Raw genomic sequence first — 16,727 nt, forward strand, 5'->3', positions numbered from 1 at the left:
TGTAAGGGGGCTTTAATAGTATTTTTAAAAAGAGATAGTTATGATCCCACCATCTAATTTTGCTAGTGGACCTCATTTAATAATTAGGAATGTTTTTTGCTGCAAGTAAGTTAAAAACCAACTGACAGTGGTTTACACCAATAATTCATTTCTTTATCATATAAAAAAGCCTCATTTGGCTCCTCTTGTTGATTTAGCTGCTCAGTGATATCACTGGGGATCCAGGGTCTTTCTATGCTTCTGTTCTATTGTGCTTAGCAAGCTTCCTTTCCATCTTCATGCTTGTAACTCTTGTGCACAAGATGACTGCTAGAGCTCCAGGAATCACATTTACTTTCAAAACACAAATCAGAAGGAAGAGACAAAGTTTCTCCACTTTTAGGCTTATTAATTTTTAATCAGTGAAGGAAATCTTTCCAAATTTCCACACAGATGTCTTCTATTTCATGGGCCAGAATTTTGACATTATGGGTAACTCTGTCTGCACTGGGAAACGCTGGGAAAGTAAGTAACTGGCAAAGGGGAAGGAATTGCTGTGATGAGCTTACTAGTCATTATTTATCTCCTTGCCTGAGGGAAAACCCTAACTTCCCTGAGATCAAAAGATTTCTACCCTGGCTTCTTATCACAAGGACAAAAGGGCAAATGGGCAGTTGTCAAGGCAATAAACAGAATCTGGCATATTTTAGGACAATATAATTAGAAACTGCAAGAATATTTATTCAAGCAAGTTACTATTTTAAATCTATCTTTAAGTGCATATACTTCTGATTAAAATAATGTATGGGAATTGAAGAAAATTTGGGGAAAGAAAAAAGAACTAAGAATAAAGTGAGAAATGAGAATAAAATGTTTAAAAGCATCTCCCAGAGACTATCATGTTGGTATGTAGGTATAAAGATATGTGCAGCCTTTTTGTTTAGTTTTGTTTAGTTTGATTTTTTTACTCAGTGCATCTTATCTTTAATACTTTTTCATCAGTCTTTTCCTTAACAATATGTCATGGGCATTCTCCCACATCATTAATATCCTTGTACATCATCATTTAGAATAGCTACACGATATTCTAAGCAGTAGGTCTATAGTTTAATAGATACAACCAACTCCCACTGTCAAACAGTTAGACTGTTTCCTATTTGTGTTTTTTGGTTTGGTTTTTTATTTTGCTATTAAACACCAAATTATTTTTCTTGTGATGAGAACCTTTAACATCTACTCTCTCAGCAACTCGCCAATATACAATCCAGTATTGTTGACTATAGTCACCATGCTGTACATTACATCCCCACAACTTATTTATCTTAGAGCTGGAACCCAAAGTACCTCTTAAGCTTCCTCAGAAAATCTTAAGCCAAGACTTTTCATACCCACAAATTGCTCTGCCATCTCACATATTAACAGACTGCCAACTGGGATTGGTGTTATGAGCGTCATAAATCTTCTCTAACTCTGACTTTGGTGCAGGGTCTCTACCAAAGGGAGTAACTGCAAAGTTGGATAAAAATAAAGAATGGAGAAGTTTAGCAACGGGGGGGGGGGGTCAAAATACATTTCTGCTCAGAAAGGAAGGTGAGTCCTTACATCCTGGAAGCACTTCAGGGAAGCACTTCAAAACAAGCTCTAGGGCTTCCCCGCTGGTGCAGTGGTTGAGAGTCCGCCTGCCGATGCAGGGGACACAGGTTCGTGCCCCGGTCCGGGAAGATCCCACGTGCCGCGGAGCGACTGGGCCCGTGAGCCATGGCCGCTGAGCCTGCGCTCCGCAATGGGAGAGGCCACAACAGTGAGAGGCCCGCTTACCGCAAAAAAAAAAAAAAAAAAAAAAAACAAGCTCTATTTCATATCCTTTTACTGCCAAAATGGAGGCGTTTGGTAGAGCAATTTCTCACTCATTTAATGATTCTTATGATTAAGTGCCATCAAGAAGTCAGAACTTGGACAGCACATAAAGAGACACAGCTCCTGCACTTGCGGTTTATAATCTAAGGGAGGCATATATGCTGGTGAGACATTAAACTCATCACCGAAGAAAGTATTTTCACCTCAGAGGAGGAAAGTTCACGAGCACTTAGATGGTGGGTTTATTTCACCTGTTATGTCCTTTTGGGGAGGATGAAGGTGGGAGTATGAAGGCCATTGAAAAGATTTCATGGAAGAAATGAGTGATGAGAAGTAATGATCCAAGAAATAAGACTACTGATGAAATAACCCATGCAAAATAAAATAGACATAGCCCTTTTTAAATACACATAGCCACATGCAAAATAGGCAGTGCCATAATTTTGACTGAACTTGTTTCTACAGTTTAATAATCTCCTTTCAATATTCCAGGAAACCATAACACTGTTAAGATACCTCTCATACACACGGGGAGGAAAAAAGAAGAAACACAAATAGGCCACAGTATTCCCAAATAGATCTTCTCCCAAACAAATTCTGATCTAACATAAAGCACATATGTAATAATGTTTGAGAACTGTCAATTAACAAGCAATACACATTTTCCTGAAGCTTTGACCAAAGGTTCACAGGCTTAACTGAAACATTTTAGGGTACAAACATATGAATAAACTCTGAAGAAAAGTCATTAATTGTATCTATCCTTTCAAATAAGTTTTTCATTTTATTATTAAGGGAAGAGATATTATAATTTCACTTATTTGGTTTTTGAAACTGAGTTTATGTTTTGTATGTGTGTGTACTAAAAAAAAGGTTGTGTACTTTACTGTTTACTTTTCCTTCAAGATTTCTTGGATGTATTTCAAAATTTTAGATTGAAATTTGCATTATATCCACTTAAATGTCTCTCTTATCTGGGCTTTTTTTTAGTTCTCTAACCTAGTAAAGCCCTAATCAAAGAGAATTACTTGGGGCTTCCCTGGTGATGCAGTGGTTAAGTATCCACCTGCCAATGCAGGGGACACAGATTCGATCCCTGGTCTTGGAACATCCCACATGCCGTGGAACAACTAACTAAGCCCATGAGCCACAACTACCGAAGCCCGCGTGTGAGAGCCCGTGCTCCGCAACGAGAAGCCACTGCAATGAGAAGCCCGCGCACCGCAACGAAGAGTAGCCCCCGCTCACCACAACTAGAGAAAGCCTGCACACAACCAAAAATAAATTTTAAAAAAAATTTTTAAAAACTAAAAAAAAAAAAATTACTTGTTCTATTATAATTAGTATAATAAATTATATATTTAATGGTATCCACACAGTTTAGAAAATTAGTTTTATTTTTGTCTTAGATGGTCTTGCTGCCTATAAATTCTTATTGGAAGGCAGCTGAACGAAATATAAAAATTTTCAGGAGCATACTGCTAATTCTATTTGTGCTGTATGTTAAATTTTAGCCCGTTCCAACTGTTAATATTGTAAAAGGTCAGATACTCAATGCAGTGCATTTTAGTGTCTGCACTAAATGCCAGATTAGTCTCAGTGTAATTAATGAGTTTACCCTATATTTATTAAGCAGGAAAATAGGATTATTTCCCTCAGAACCCATGAACCTAGCAGAATGATAAGAAACATAAATTGTGCAGCTGCTGCCCTGACTAGAAACTAGCTATAGAGCCCAAATACATTCCTTTTTGGTGAGAACCAGAATCACAGTATAAAATCCCATTCATCAATCACTGTAGTCCCATTATCATCAACCTTAAGGATGAGTATTTTACAAGGCGGGCTGGGTAATTGAAGATTCATACCACTAGGCAGGTTATTATATAACATTATTATGCTAAGTGACAAGGTCATTCAGAAATCCGATGGCATGCAGATTGGTTTTGATGTCTCTACAAATTTCTAAAACATAAACACTATCCATTCAAGTTCATCATAGGTTCAAATGGAAAAGGGAACCAATATTGGATTCACATCAAGCTTTAGGCAGACCTGGTCAGGAGAAGCTGGTGGGTATGTATGAGCATCCTCCATCTTAGCTTCTCATCTTCAAAAAAGTGCCAAGCTACATGGTTTTATCAGCAGCTTACTGACAGTGACCACTGTCACCCCCAATCACAGCTGGTTGAAATTTAAGGGAATTTAGAAATTATGTGGGCCAGCAATTCTTAAAGTGTGGTCCCCAAGTCAGCAGGATCAGCATTATCAGGGAACTTGTTAGAAATGCAAATTCCAGACCTACTGAAAATCAGAAATTCTAGGGGTGGAGACCAGGAGTCCGTGTTTAGGAAACCCTGTGGGTGATTCTGATGAACGCTTAAATGCCAAGCAACTCTGCCCCATTTTGTTCCATTTTATGAGTGACAACACAGCAAAGTCAGAAGGAACCTCAGGTCTCCTGACTTCCCTAAGAATATCCTACACCGTTCATACCGATGATTGCCTTTTTTTTAGTGGCAGAGTTGGACTTCATTTGGGGAGTTAAATGGGGGAAGGGGGACTTAGAGTTTTGTCATTAGACAGCTGATGTTCCAGAAGCCACGAAGCAGAGCCCAGAGGACACCCAGGGTGCAGTGTGAGGAAGCAAACACACAACCAGGAACTCGGCAATCTGGGTCGTAGACTTCACACGCACCTGACCGCTCCTAGCAGTGTCACACCAGCCCCCAGGTTGTTTCTCCGAGTACCAAGTGGGAATAATACCTGCCCTCTTAGTGCCGTTTTCAGAATTAAAATAAGTAATTACACGTGAAACTATCTGAAGCCTGAAAGCAACATATAAACATGTTACTACTTTGAGCAAGCATGCGGCCCGCGGCCAAGAGGGTATAACCCGGAAGGGAGGCACCGCCACACAGAGCTGGGGGAGTGACAGGAGGGACCCCCAGGAGAAAGGACGGGACAGACCGTGGCCTAGAGCTGGGTGACCTTGAGAAAACCCGTAAAGGACGACGATAAAAATACGGGGCCGGCGATCAGAAACCAGTAGCAGCAACCCGAAAGAGAAATGGAAGAGGTAGGCTGGGTGAGGTGCTCCTGAGCTGCAGTTCAACAACCACAAGCGTGTATTTTTAAGGCTACACTGGCCCTGGGGGGGGGGGGGGGATGGGAGGGGACAAAAAGTGGCGCCGTGGTAAACAAAGCAAAATCCCTTTGTGAGGACGTGGCCAGCAGGACGAGTGGCCGGACAGGGGGAGGTGAAGTGGAGGCGGGGCTGGGTTTTAGTTTCTCTTCTCTAATAATTCTGCAACCATCGCAGGCAAGTCTGAAAGTCTGAGCCCCGTTAAGAATGCAAGTGGACGTGAGCTGGCCTCCCTGTGCCCGGCGCTGCGACCAGAACGGAGATGTGCTCCCTGCAAATCACAGGCCTCGGGGCACCTGGGGAAGCCTAGCTTAGGGGGCAGGAAATAAAAGCACCAGGAGGGAGGGAGGTGAGATCTCAGGCCCCCAGGGGGAAACGACACAGAGAGAAAGCCACGCCTTAGCCCGGGGTTGAAGGAAGATGGGAAGATGAACTTTACTTTTGTTCATCTTCATATTGTCTGGTCTCACTCACTACAACAAACATGCATCTTCTGTGATTGAACACATCAAAGAAAAAAATTTTAATAAAAAAACAATACTATATCATGGAGTTGTGTGCTAAAATTAGCATCAAAGCCATTAACTGGGGCTAGGAATAAGGTCTGAAGCATCACAGAGTTCATATGATGAGTGCTGCAGCTCTTTCTAATTAAAACGTAAGAATACAGTTACAGGAATAAGTCATTTAAGTAAGAGCAAATGAAGTTGACAGACGACATAAAACTTTGTAATCATCACATTTTAAAATTCTGTATGTATGTATTTTAGGTTGAACTCCATGAAATTTCTGATATTTTACAGTTTGTGACCTAAAAACAACTAGTATAGGGTTCAATCTTATCTTTCTATTTGGATAGATAGATGGATAGATAGATAGGTAATGTAACTTGAGACTTTTCAAGATTTGGTTAAAATTCTTTTTTGGTTTCATTGTCAGTTTCATTGATTAAATACATTTGCATGAAAAATAATCTCCACAGTTGTAAACTTATACAACTGTACTTTCTATCCTACATTTTATGTCCTCTAGGATTTATGAAAAATGCTAATTTCTATGCAAATGATTTTGGTATCCGAAAATAAAACACTATGACTTAAGGAGCACAGCCAAATATCTTGATATTAATATCACTTTTAAAAACAGATCAAACAGCTTTATTTGTATCCTCCATCTAGTGATATTTTTTAAAACATAAAACAAGCTCCTGAATCTATCAGAAGACCCACCGCAATCCCACTGCTCCGAATTTGTGCTGTTGAAGAATCAAATTCCAGAAGTGAAAGGCCTATGGCATTGCCAGGCCCCTTTCCAATCTGATGTGCAGGACATCGAATGACCACAGCTGCTCCTATATGTCTCTCTGCCAACAGCACTGACCATTTTCCATCTCCAGTGCAATGTGTTCCTCTTCCAAAAAACAGGAACTGTGCATAATAAAATTGTGGCCACACATATTATAATTAGACCCATTCCCCATGAGCAAATTAATGAATTAACTTCGCAGCCTTAAAGCAGATTTGCAGTGAATGGATGATGTTTTGTGACCAGAAAGGTTGGAGATTTGTTGTTCTGGGGTATCTTTTTCCATGGTCATAAACATAAACAGCTAATATGTATGGAACATTTACAGGAGTAAGTGCTGTGCAAAGAACTTCACATGTGTTACCCTGTTTAAAATACTTTCTACTTAGCCTGAAACATGAGGTAGATATTATCACCACCACCACCACCACCACCACCACCACCACCACCCCCCCCCGCTTGAAAAATGCAAAACCTGGGGCCTTTAAGTGACTTCCAATTAAGGGCAAACAGGATTTAAATCCAGATCAGTCGACATGCAAATCCTGTACTCGGTCTGAGAACTTGTCCACATTGGAGGAGGTCAGCTTTGTAGCTGCTGGTTTAGGAACCGTTCCTGACCTTTGAACGCTATGCCAGGAGGACCGGGGAGGGGCAGAGAAGGCCAGGGCCACAGCAGAGGCCCTGAGCAAGAGCTGCAGGGTCGCATCGCAGCAAAAGTTACAGCTGCGTCCACCAGTACACTCCTGAAGAAAACCCCAAAGGGAAAACATTGTGCATCGGGCACCGTATTTACGGAGGAGAGCAGACTTCTCACGCGTCCCTGTTGCCCATGAGGTAGTCAGTAGACTCACAGCTTCGACAAACACCAAAGGATGTGCAAACTAAACTTTTAAAAGTGCTACACTTCAACCGGTGCTGCCTAGTAGGTTTTCCTTCTTTGAATATGAGCCCAACTCATCTATTTCTTTCTTATTCTTTCATGAAATGCCTTATACAATTCCATTCAGTGAATGTTTGTCTTGAACTGATCATCGGTGATCACTACTGCTGATCATTTCAGATGTGTTCCATCTTTATTAAGTGAAAAAGCTTCATTTTTCTTCTTAATTAAGAAATAAGAGGGGCTTCCCTGGTGGCGCAGTGGATAGGAATCTGCCTGCCAAAGCAGGGGTCACGGGTTCGATCCCTGGTCCAGGAAGATCCCACATGCCGCGGAGCAACTAAGCCCGTGCGCCACAACTACCGAGCCTGCGCTCTAGGGCCCGCGAGCCACAACTACTGAAGCCCCCGCACCTAGAGCCCGTGCTCCGCAACAAGAGAAGTTACTGCAATGAGAAGCCCAGGCGCGTACCACAACGAAGAGTAGCCCCAGCTCACAGAAAGCCGGCGTGCAGCAACAAAGACACAATGCAGCAAAAATAAATAAATAAGTTTAAAAAAGAAAAGAAAAGAAATAAGACAATAATAAAAATGGTCCTTAAGGACCTTTGGCCCTAAAATCAATCACTCCAGAATCTACTGATGCTGTCATAACCAAACACCGTAGACCGAGTGGCTTAAACAAGAGAGATTTATTTTCTCACACTTCTGGAGGCTGGAAGTCCAAGGTCAGGGCATCAGCATGGTCAGATATTGGAGAGAGCTTTCTTCCTGGCCTGCAAATGGCTGCCCTCTTGCTGTGAGCTCACATACCTTTCCTCAGTGAGTGTGGAAAGAGAGAGATCTCTCTCTTCTTCTTCTTCTTATAAAGTCACCAATGCTCACTGATTAGGTCACCCTTATGACCTCATTTAACTTAATTATATCCTAAAAGCCTTATCTCCAAGTCAGTCACATTGAGGATTACAGCTTCAACAAGTGCATCTGGGGGGGACACAGTTCAGTCCACAGCAGTCCTGCAACCGTTGGGTTCAGTCCAGGATCCCAACCATCACAGGCTAGATGCACCATGAGAATCCCGCCTCTGGTCCACACCAATGTCAGCATCTCAGGGAAACTCAGTGGGTACCCTCACCTCAATTATGAGTTCTAGATCCAGACCGAAGCAAGAGCATATTTAAGCTAAGAAAGGCCGCCAAAATCAGAATTCTGAGGTTTGGAGTTTTTTAGACAACTGAGAACTCAGAAAGAGTCCTTGGGATCCAAAACCAAACACCATACCATATACAGCCCTCCCCCACAAATACCTACTGAAGACCCCCCTTCAAAATGAGAACCAATGAACTATGAGGACCTTGGAGCCTCCTGAATCCTGAAATGCCATCACATTATGGAGCATTTCCAGCCTGTGAACTGGCCATTTTTGCAGCTACAGCTTTCCCAGACCCGCTGTAGTTTGTGGAGCCACTTCCAACAGAGTTTCCTGTACCCCAGGGCATCTCAAGCAGGAGGGATGTGCTCCGAGACCAGAACTTAGTTACAGCAGACACCCCGGTGCATGCATCCATCCATCAGGGTGCAGGCAGAGAAGCAGAGGCAGTTGAAGAGACACATGGAGACAATGCAAGGCATCGGCTTACGTACTTCTGGGGGCTCACTGGGCAAGTTCAAGATCACAGGCGGGGACTCCGGGACAGGACGTGAAGCTGCCATCCACAGGCAGCATTGCTCCTTCACCAGGAAATCCTCAGTGCTGTTCTTTCACCTAATGGAATCAGCTCCACCCAGATTCTCTGGGATCATCTCCCTACTTCTGGACTCTAACCACATCTACGAAACACCTCAGAGCAGCATCTCAGTTAGTGTTTGATTAAAACCGGGTCTGTGGCCCAGCCAGGTTCACACAGGAAAGACCCCCCAGCCTGCAGGCGTCCCCTCCACCCTATAGAGGGCTGTCGGGCACCACGGCGTTACCCCCAGGGAAATCTGAGTGTAGTTCTCTACTGCGAGGGCTTCATGAAACAATGCATGTAAAAAATACTAAAAAGAAAATTTTTGCACACATGTAACAGTCTTAGTTTTAGCACTTGGTATCAGAGAATGTCTGCCTGTTATTCTAAAAGCAAAAAAAAATATTCTTACAAGTACACAGGGGCATCGGGCAGTACCATCTCACCAGGAATGAACTCTTGCATCTCTGCTACTTTTGTTGAGTTCCGTGTTTCTTAATTTTAGCCAGTGTCACTCAATCTAATCTGTATCATTATCTTAGTCTTAGGAGAATAGCCGTCTACTTCAGCATGTATTTTTCTCAATGAGTGAAGAGTATGCATGAAGTGAAGAAAAACGTCTAGACAGAACTACCCCACTGATGCAGGTTTCCACACTGTCTACAGTCCACCTGCTGCCCCGCAAAGCAGCGAGCAGCTCCCGACCACCCTGTGATCCTGGCTGTGAGACCGTGTGAGCTATCCCTTCCCCAGGAGCTCTGCAGCTTGTCCAAGACCAGTTCTCATTCCAGTGCATCCCATATATCCAGAGACTGAACGCGATTTCAGACAACGATCTTAACCACCAGCTGTGTCCCACACGCATCCCCACACTAAGCTCCCAAGTCTCAAGTACCTGAATGGACAAAAATTATTGTGCTTTGTAGTTTCTGCCACAAAGGAAAACACATATAATATTTTTAAAATATAGCATATATACATATATTATTTATATAGATAGATAGATAGATGCAGACTTAATGAATCTATCTAAAGTTGTGATTGTCAGTAGCAAGCAAAAGGCAGAATACATGTGTAATGATGCAAGTCACTGATGAATTTTTCCCAACAGTACACACTTCAGCACACACCAAGCAATAAGGGAGCTGCCTCTGTGCATGGATTAGCTCCACCGGGCACAGGTTAGCACAGACAGTGAAGATTAGGAGGGATGTTAAACCTCCGATTTACTGTTTTTATATCCTATCTCTTTCCACTTATTTAAAAATACAGCTGCAATATGTAAACACTGCCAGAACCTACTGTTATTAAAGTAAAAAGGCAAACCATTCAGAAGTTTGTAAATATCAGAATAATAATCATTGGCCATTCATTTTCTATACACATTTTTTTTTCCAATAGACTCACGTGTCAACCATCCTGTGAAAATTACACGTAGTGGTTAAAATGCTTGAGAATACTGAGGCAAGTCGGTAATTGAAAGTTATCAATAAGACAGCGCGTGTCCGATTGTCAACTGGCTTATCAACCCCCCCCACCATACTTCCTGTGTCAGCCACGTTTCTCTGCTTTCCGTCCCACGTTCTAACAGCAGTAATAGGATATTCTAAAATACACTAAGACTGCATCTTCTCAGTTCAGTTTAACTGTCTCACAGGAGACAAAAAGAAACTATCTTAACAAAAGAACTCTGATAAGAGATATATTCACCAGTTAATCATCCCCTGAATGTTAACCATCACAGCTTGTAAGCTATTTACCCTATAATCTCTTTATTTTCTATCTTTAAAGTACCCTATTGCGGTACAACAATCGTCTCTAGAGCAATTTTAAGTGGCAGCAAATCTTCAAGCACAGTCTTCCATATTCAGAATTAAAACATGCTTCACTGTTTTTAACAAAGGCTCTAACAGAATGAAAGCTTCATTCTAAAACCGCAGGAATCATTCATCTTCTCTGTGTTGTGTTTGTCCTAAAATAAATGTTTCTTTCTTCCCTGTGACAATTAAATGAACTCTCTGATTTTTTTTCTCCATTTTATTTTTATGTTGACAGCATGCTATTGTTAAAAAAAAATCATCTGAAGAAGAGACTCTCCCCATCAAAACAATAGCAGCAACAAAAATCTATATGCCTTATAAGAAATAATTTGGATAATTCTCAGGTGACTGGACTGTCTTTACTGGAAATTAATTTTGATTAATAAGTATATCCATCCTATGAATTTGAGTGGTAAAAGAACTGCTTACCTAATTTTCTGTTTTCTAGTAAGAATTCCAGAATATCCGTATTCATTCTTTCTTTCTCACATATCATGGAGTTACTCAGCTCTCTCTATGAAACTGTCCTATTGGTCACTATCATGAAATTATTTCATTAAGATATGATGTGTATTTCAGATGATGAAGAATTTCACTGAAACTTAGCAGAGTCTTACTAAATAATAAGTCATTGTAAAAATCCAACAAAAACTGGAAGTCACTGCCATTATCATGAGAATCATTAAATATCAGTATTTATTAACATTGTCAAGAACTGTGGACAGTCTTAAGATTTCACCCCACATGCCAGCTAGCCAGTAAGCCTGCCGCAGTTTTGTGGATGCTGGCAGAAAACAAGAGACCCGTGGATCAGAGACTAAGGACCCTTTATTACTCACAGCAATAGCACTGGCCAGAGAATCAGCATTTACGTTGGTTTCCTGAGTCCCATTTCTTACAGGGAGATGAAGAGAGGGTCAGGTGACACCCACATATGAAGTATGAAGTATGAAGTAGGCTGTGTTACAGGAGAGGAACCACAAGCACAGGGAACCCCAGTATTTTATAGTGGGCGATTATCCAGCCTGAACTTTGTCCCAGACGGAGACATTATCCTTACTTCGTGGGACATAAGCAAATCTTCCCTTTTCTCCAGAGGGAGACACTTGCTCCAGTTTTCAGAAGAAGGCCATCCGTGCCTTTGCCACAAAACATGCAGAGATGCAAGAGGATCATGGAGGATCGTCTACCAACAAACTTTCACTTCCTCATTTTTTCACTAAACTCGCATGTGTTCAGATCTTTTAAAACGTTTTAAATTTGTACATTTGTTGGGGTCAGTGTATTATAATGAAGCTAAAAATAATCATTTCCTTATTCTCCTATTTGTACCTATAGCATACATTTGACAATCACATTTAGCCTTACATTATTACTAAAATTCTAATTTTAAAAAGGATTGTCATTTCCCCATTAGCCAGGACCAGGTGACATCATTAAATTATTTTGATTCAACAAAATAATTACTGACCATCAAAGACGTGCGAGGCAATCGATGAGATATCAGTCCTTCTATCTTCTATCTGCACAGAGTGAGCTGCTGCATGCATTTTTCATAGTTTTATTCATTAATATTTATTGAGTGCCTGCTGTGAGACTGGCATTTTACAAGGTTCCAAAGACAAAGGTAAATAAGCTTCCTTTCCTCAAGTTCAGGGTAAGAGCTCACAGAAGAGACACCAAGGTGAAGCGTTAAGAGATGAGCAAGAGGTGCTAAGAAAGTGTAGCAGGGGCTTCCCTGGTGGCACAGTGGTTAAGAATCCACCTGACAATGCCGGCAACAGGGGTTCAAGCCCTGGTCCAGGAAGATCCCACGTGCCACGGAGCAACTAAGCCCGTGCGCCACAGCTACTGAGCCTGGGCTCTAGAGCCCGCGAGCCACAACTACTGAAGTCCCTAGAGCCCGTGCTCCTCAACAAGAGAAGCCACCGCAATAAGTCCACGCACCGCAACGAAGAGTAGCCCCCCCCCCGCCACAACTAGAGAAAGCCCGCGCGCAGCAACAAACACCCAACGCCGCCAAAAATAAATAAAAATGGAAAAAAAGCGCAGCAGACTCAGGCTGGGTGATATGGTACCAGGCTTCCAAGATGGATTCTTCAAGAAAAATAGGAATTAGCCTGAAAGAGCTGAGCACAAAGGAATGTGAGGGTGGACATTCCAAGCAGAGAAAGAAGCCCATGCCACGGGTCAGGGAGCCTCTTTAGCTGGGAACTGTGTGTCCTTTAGAAAGAGGCCGTGAAAGCAGACGTGGAGGTGGAGGCTGGAAAAAGCTGAAGCTGGAGAAGTGAGCACAGTTCAAATCAGAGTCCTTAGGGGCAGTTCCAATATATTCATACACATATATATAGGAAGGTGTTTAAGGGTAACAATGTGGTTAAAAGGAAGCCCTGGAGGATTTGTCTTGAAACCGTATTTGTAAGCAAAGCAATGTTTTTACATGGCTTTTTACTGGAAAGGAGTGGAACTGATGGATTTTGTACATGAGGGTCGAGTAAAGAACCCCCAAATCATACCCTTGTCACCACCATTGAGAACCTTAAGTACTTAAGTACGATGCGGGAGAGTTTGCATTTACCCTGAACAGGTGTGCAGCGGGGTGGACACCACTGGTCAGCTGGCTGGCTATGGCCATAAGCCTGATGAGAAGTTTAGGGCACAGGTAGGGAGCATGAAGAAAATACGTGGATTCAAGAGGTTCTGAAGAGGTAGAACCTGCAGGACTTAGTGGCTGATGGCAGGAGGGGAGATGACAGCAAAGCACGGAGACCAGGATGGCTCCCAGTTCTCTGACCTGGGCTGGGCTGATGGGTGCCATTCACTGAAATAGTAAGTACAGGAGGACAGGAAATCAGGCAGGGAAGAATGATGGGTTCAGTGTTGGAATACCACCTGTCAGTAATGGACAAGTTTTTGTTTTCTGGCCATGCTCTCCTGTTTAATTGATGAATGCCAACTTGAAGAGGCACAAGGGTTTCCCCCATTATAAAAGCCTCTCATTCTTTGTCTGTAGGTGATAGAGAACATTGCAGCGATCAGATCTCCAGCTGCTGGGCTTTCCCAAACGGGAACCCCAAAACAACTCACCTTTCCCTCCTCCATTTTTAGAAATCAATTCTCTCTTCCATTTATCAGAGCCTAGTTATTTAGTAAAGCCAACAATATCCAGAAACCCATTTCAAATAAAAGGGAAGCAAAACCAAGGCATCACTAGAACATACTGGGATCTCCTCCCAGCACTGGTTTAGTTCCACTGTCCCACTTCATCTCCACTGCTCAGGTGGAGTCCCTAGGGTTGTTCTCATTTCACAGATAAAGAGGAACCTCAGGTTTCAGCTACAGTCAGGACTCTATAACTCAAGTCCATCACACCCTGAATTATATTCTTTAACTTTCCTGTGTTCCCCATACAATTTCGCTTCAAAGTTTCTAAAAGGTGTAGTATTTTGCCATCTCAGTCTTGTTTCTAAACCTGCTGAAACCATTTAAATTATCTGTACTATAACTCTGCTCAAGGCTTAAGGCTAGTAAAGTCTGCGAGTCTGGCAGAATCAGCAGTTCTCAAGGTCCCATCTCTGGTCTACCAGGCACTTCTTTCACAACTGAGAGGAATACATTTCTTACGCAGCTAAACTTCTGCAGTTTTCTTTGTGAGAATTACATTTCTAATCTCCTGATTGAAAGGAACAGGAGGGCCTACATGCTATGGCCGAATTCATATAATACTGGTATCAAATTCTCAGGTCAAGCAAAAATGCTCTCCTTTCTCAGCACCCTCCTGGTCCTTTCTCTAGAATTCCATATTTCTAGCTCCTGAGAGATGCCTGTTCTTTGTCTTAGTTGTTACACTCATCTTCACTGAGAGATTTTTTTTTTTTCTTTTTTTGCGGTACGCGGGCCTCTCACTGTTGTGGCCTCTCCCGTTGCAGAGCACAGGCTCTAGATGCGCAGGCTCAGCGGTCATGGCTCACGGGCCCAGCCGCTCCATGGCATGTGGGATCTTCCCGGACTGGGGCACGAACCCATGTCCCCTGCATCAGCAGGTGGACTCTCAACCACTGCGCCACCAGGGAAGCCCTGAGAGATTCTTTCATTATCATTTCATTGGATTTATGTTTGGAATGACTTGTCTACCAAAAAAAAATGTTTTAAGTATGACATATGACTGAAGATCACAAGTTGCAATCATTAGATGATAGTACTACCAGCCTGAAATATATGTATACGTATGTGTGTATATACATATGTATGTGTGTGTATATATGTATGTGTGTATTCATACGTATATATATGATATATCCAACCAAAGCACACAGAAAATGTACTCACATTGGGCAGACTTGTCTTAAGTAAAAATATAATTTCCTTTAAAATTTTTAACAAAACTAGTTTTCTGACCACTTCAAGCCCACTCACCACCACTGTCATGACCCCTCACTGAATCAGTCCAGGCTGAAATGTTCTCTAACATGTAAATGGTAGCTAATAAACACTTTCCTGACAGGGTCACATTAAAATCGAGGCTCCACAGGACTGAATATTGTCCAGCTTTAGAGGAGTTAAAACTCAGAATTTGATTCTTTTCGACTTGGTGTCAAAAAATGACAAATGACCCTTTATTTTAACTTCAGCTGCTTTCATACTTAGAAAAATCTCCCAATTCAAACTACTTTCCTAGATTTATTTCTAGTGATTTTTAATGCTTATTTTTTCACTTGCTTTTCAAGGTCTTTGTAATTTATTTTTATATATAGTGTAGGAAAGAATAGAAACTAATATGTTTCCTTAAAGAGCTGGCCAAATTTCCCAGTACTAGAAAGTTTTAAAATTTGATAGAATTAGAGACTTATGTAGAGGCATAAAGACTCAAGGAAACATAAAGCTTTTCTGTCTTTGACTTAGTTAATTAGGAAATTTTAATTTTTATATGATTTACCAATTTAAGTCAATGTTATTAATTATGTAAACATAAATGGTTTCCATAAAAATATTACGCTCTACAGCAGTAGTGAAATTGAGTGAATTTAGTAACACTGGCCAACTCACTGTCATGGACATAATCCAAGAACAATCCAGATGGATTATTGATCATAACTTTCTAAGATTTAGCATTTTATTCTATTAAGTGATTGTTAAATATTTAAAAAAATAAACGATAGAAACTAACATTTCTGACTTTCACAATTATAAAATCAAAGTAAAACATATAAAGAAAGAAAGACTCTTGGAAAAAACAGTGAATATCCATATTCTCACAGTCAAGTAACATGAAATAAAGTAATTCAGATTATCCTGTGCTCTTCTGAAAATCAATATAACTGAGGGAATTAAAAGAAAAAAAAGTTATGAGGCCTGCTTGCTCCCTTGCCTCTAAAATATGTTTTTGTTTGCCAAATCGTGCCCTTTTCTCTGTTGTGCTAACTGTGGGGTAGCCTTAACCTTCTGGGGTGAGTGAAGAGTTTCAAGCCAGCAGCCTGGATTCCAGCACTGGTGTCTGTGCACCCAGGAGAGAGCGTATAAGAGGACTGATCCTATAGGGCTGCCAGGTGGATTAAGTAAATCAACGTAAGTGAAGCATCTGACACTTCCTGGTACACTGTTAGTGCTCAGGATTAGTGACCAGTAATATCATGAGTCAAGCACTCGGATACTTGATGTATGATTGTATCGCACCCGAGGTCACCCGGTGAGGCTAGGACCAGCCTTAGAGCCTGTGCTCTCAACCCTTCCCTGTCCTGGCCTGTTTTCAGTGAAATCATTACAGGTAACGTGACATTGTAAAATGGCAATAATTCTACAAACATTTTCTAGCCTTTTGACATTAGTACTTAATATTAAACAATAACTGATGAAAATATATTTCAATCTCTCACAGAGTAAAAATAAAATAAAGATAACTAAATAAAAATTAAAAGCTAATCAGGGGTTAAAATGATTTTCCCTGCTGTCTCTGGGTACAATGGTGAAAAAATGCCTAATAAGGATTTCTCAACCTGCCTAGAAAAGTAA

The 16,727-nt window shown here is 41.4% G+C and overlaps 1 protein-coding gene and 1 long non-coding RNA gene across 3 annotated transcripts in view; one reads left to right on the forward strand and one right to left on the reverse strand.

Moving 5' to 3' along the window:
• Positions 1-16,727, forward strand: part of DOK6 (docking protein 6) — a 419,379-nt gene that overhangs the window by 392,504 nt on the left and 10,148 nt on the right. Inside the window, exon 8 of one of the 2 annotated variants that reach the window (XM_082641622.1) lies at positions 2,827-3,108. The exons of the other annotated variant lie outside the window; for it this stretch is intronic. Within the exon in view, the coding sequence (XP_082497748.1) occupies positions 2,827-2,834 (8 nt within the window). The 3' untranslated portion in view covers positions 2,835-3,108. Of the gene's footprint in view, positions 1-2,826; positions 3,109-16,727 lie in introns of those variants that run through there. 2 annotated transcript variants of the gene reach the window in all.
• The window catches only part of LOC309815102, a 48,331-nt gene that overhangs the window by 22,286 nt on the left and 9,318 nt on the right, over positions 1-16,727 (reverse strand). The gene's annotated exons all lie outside the window — the stretch shown is intronic.

Source organism: Mesoplodon mirus (genome assembly GCF_964341445.2).
Source record: "Mesoplodon mirus genome assembly, chromosome: 13".
NCBI classification, from domain to species: Eukaryota; Metazoa; Chordata; class Mammalia; order Artiodactyla; family Ziphiidae; genus Mesoplodon; species Mesoplodon mirus.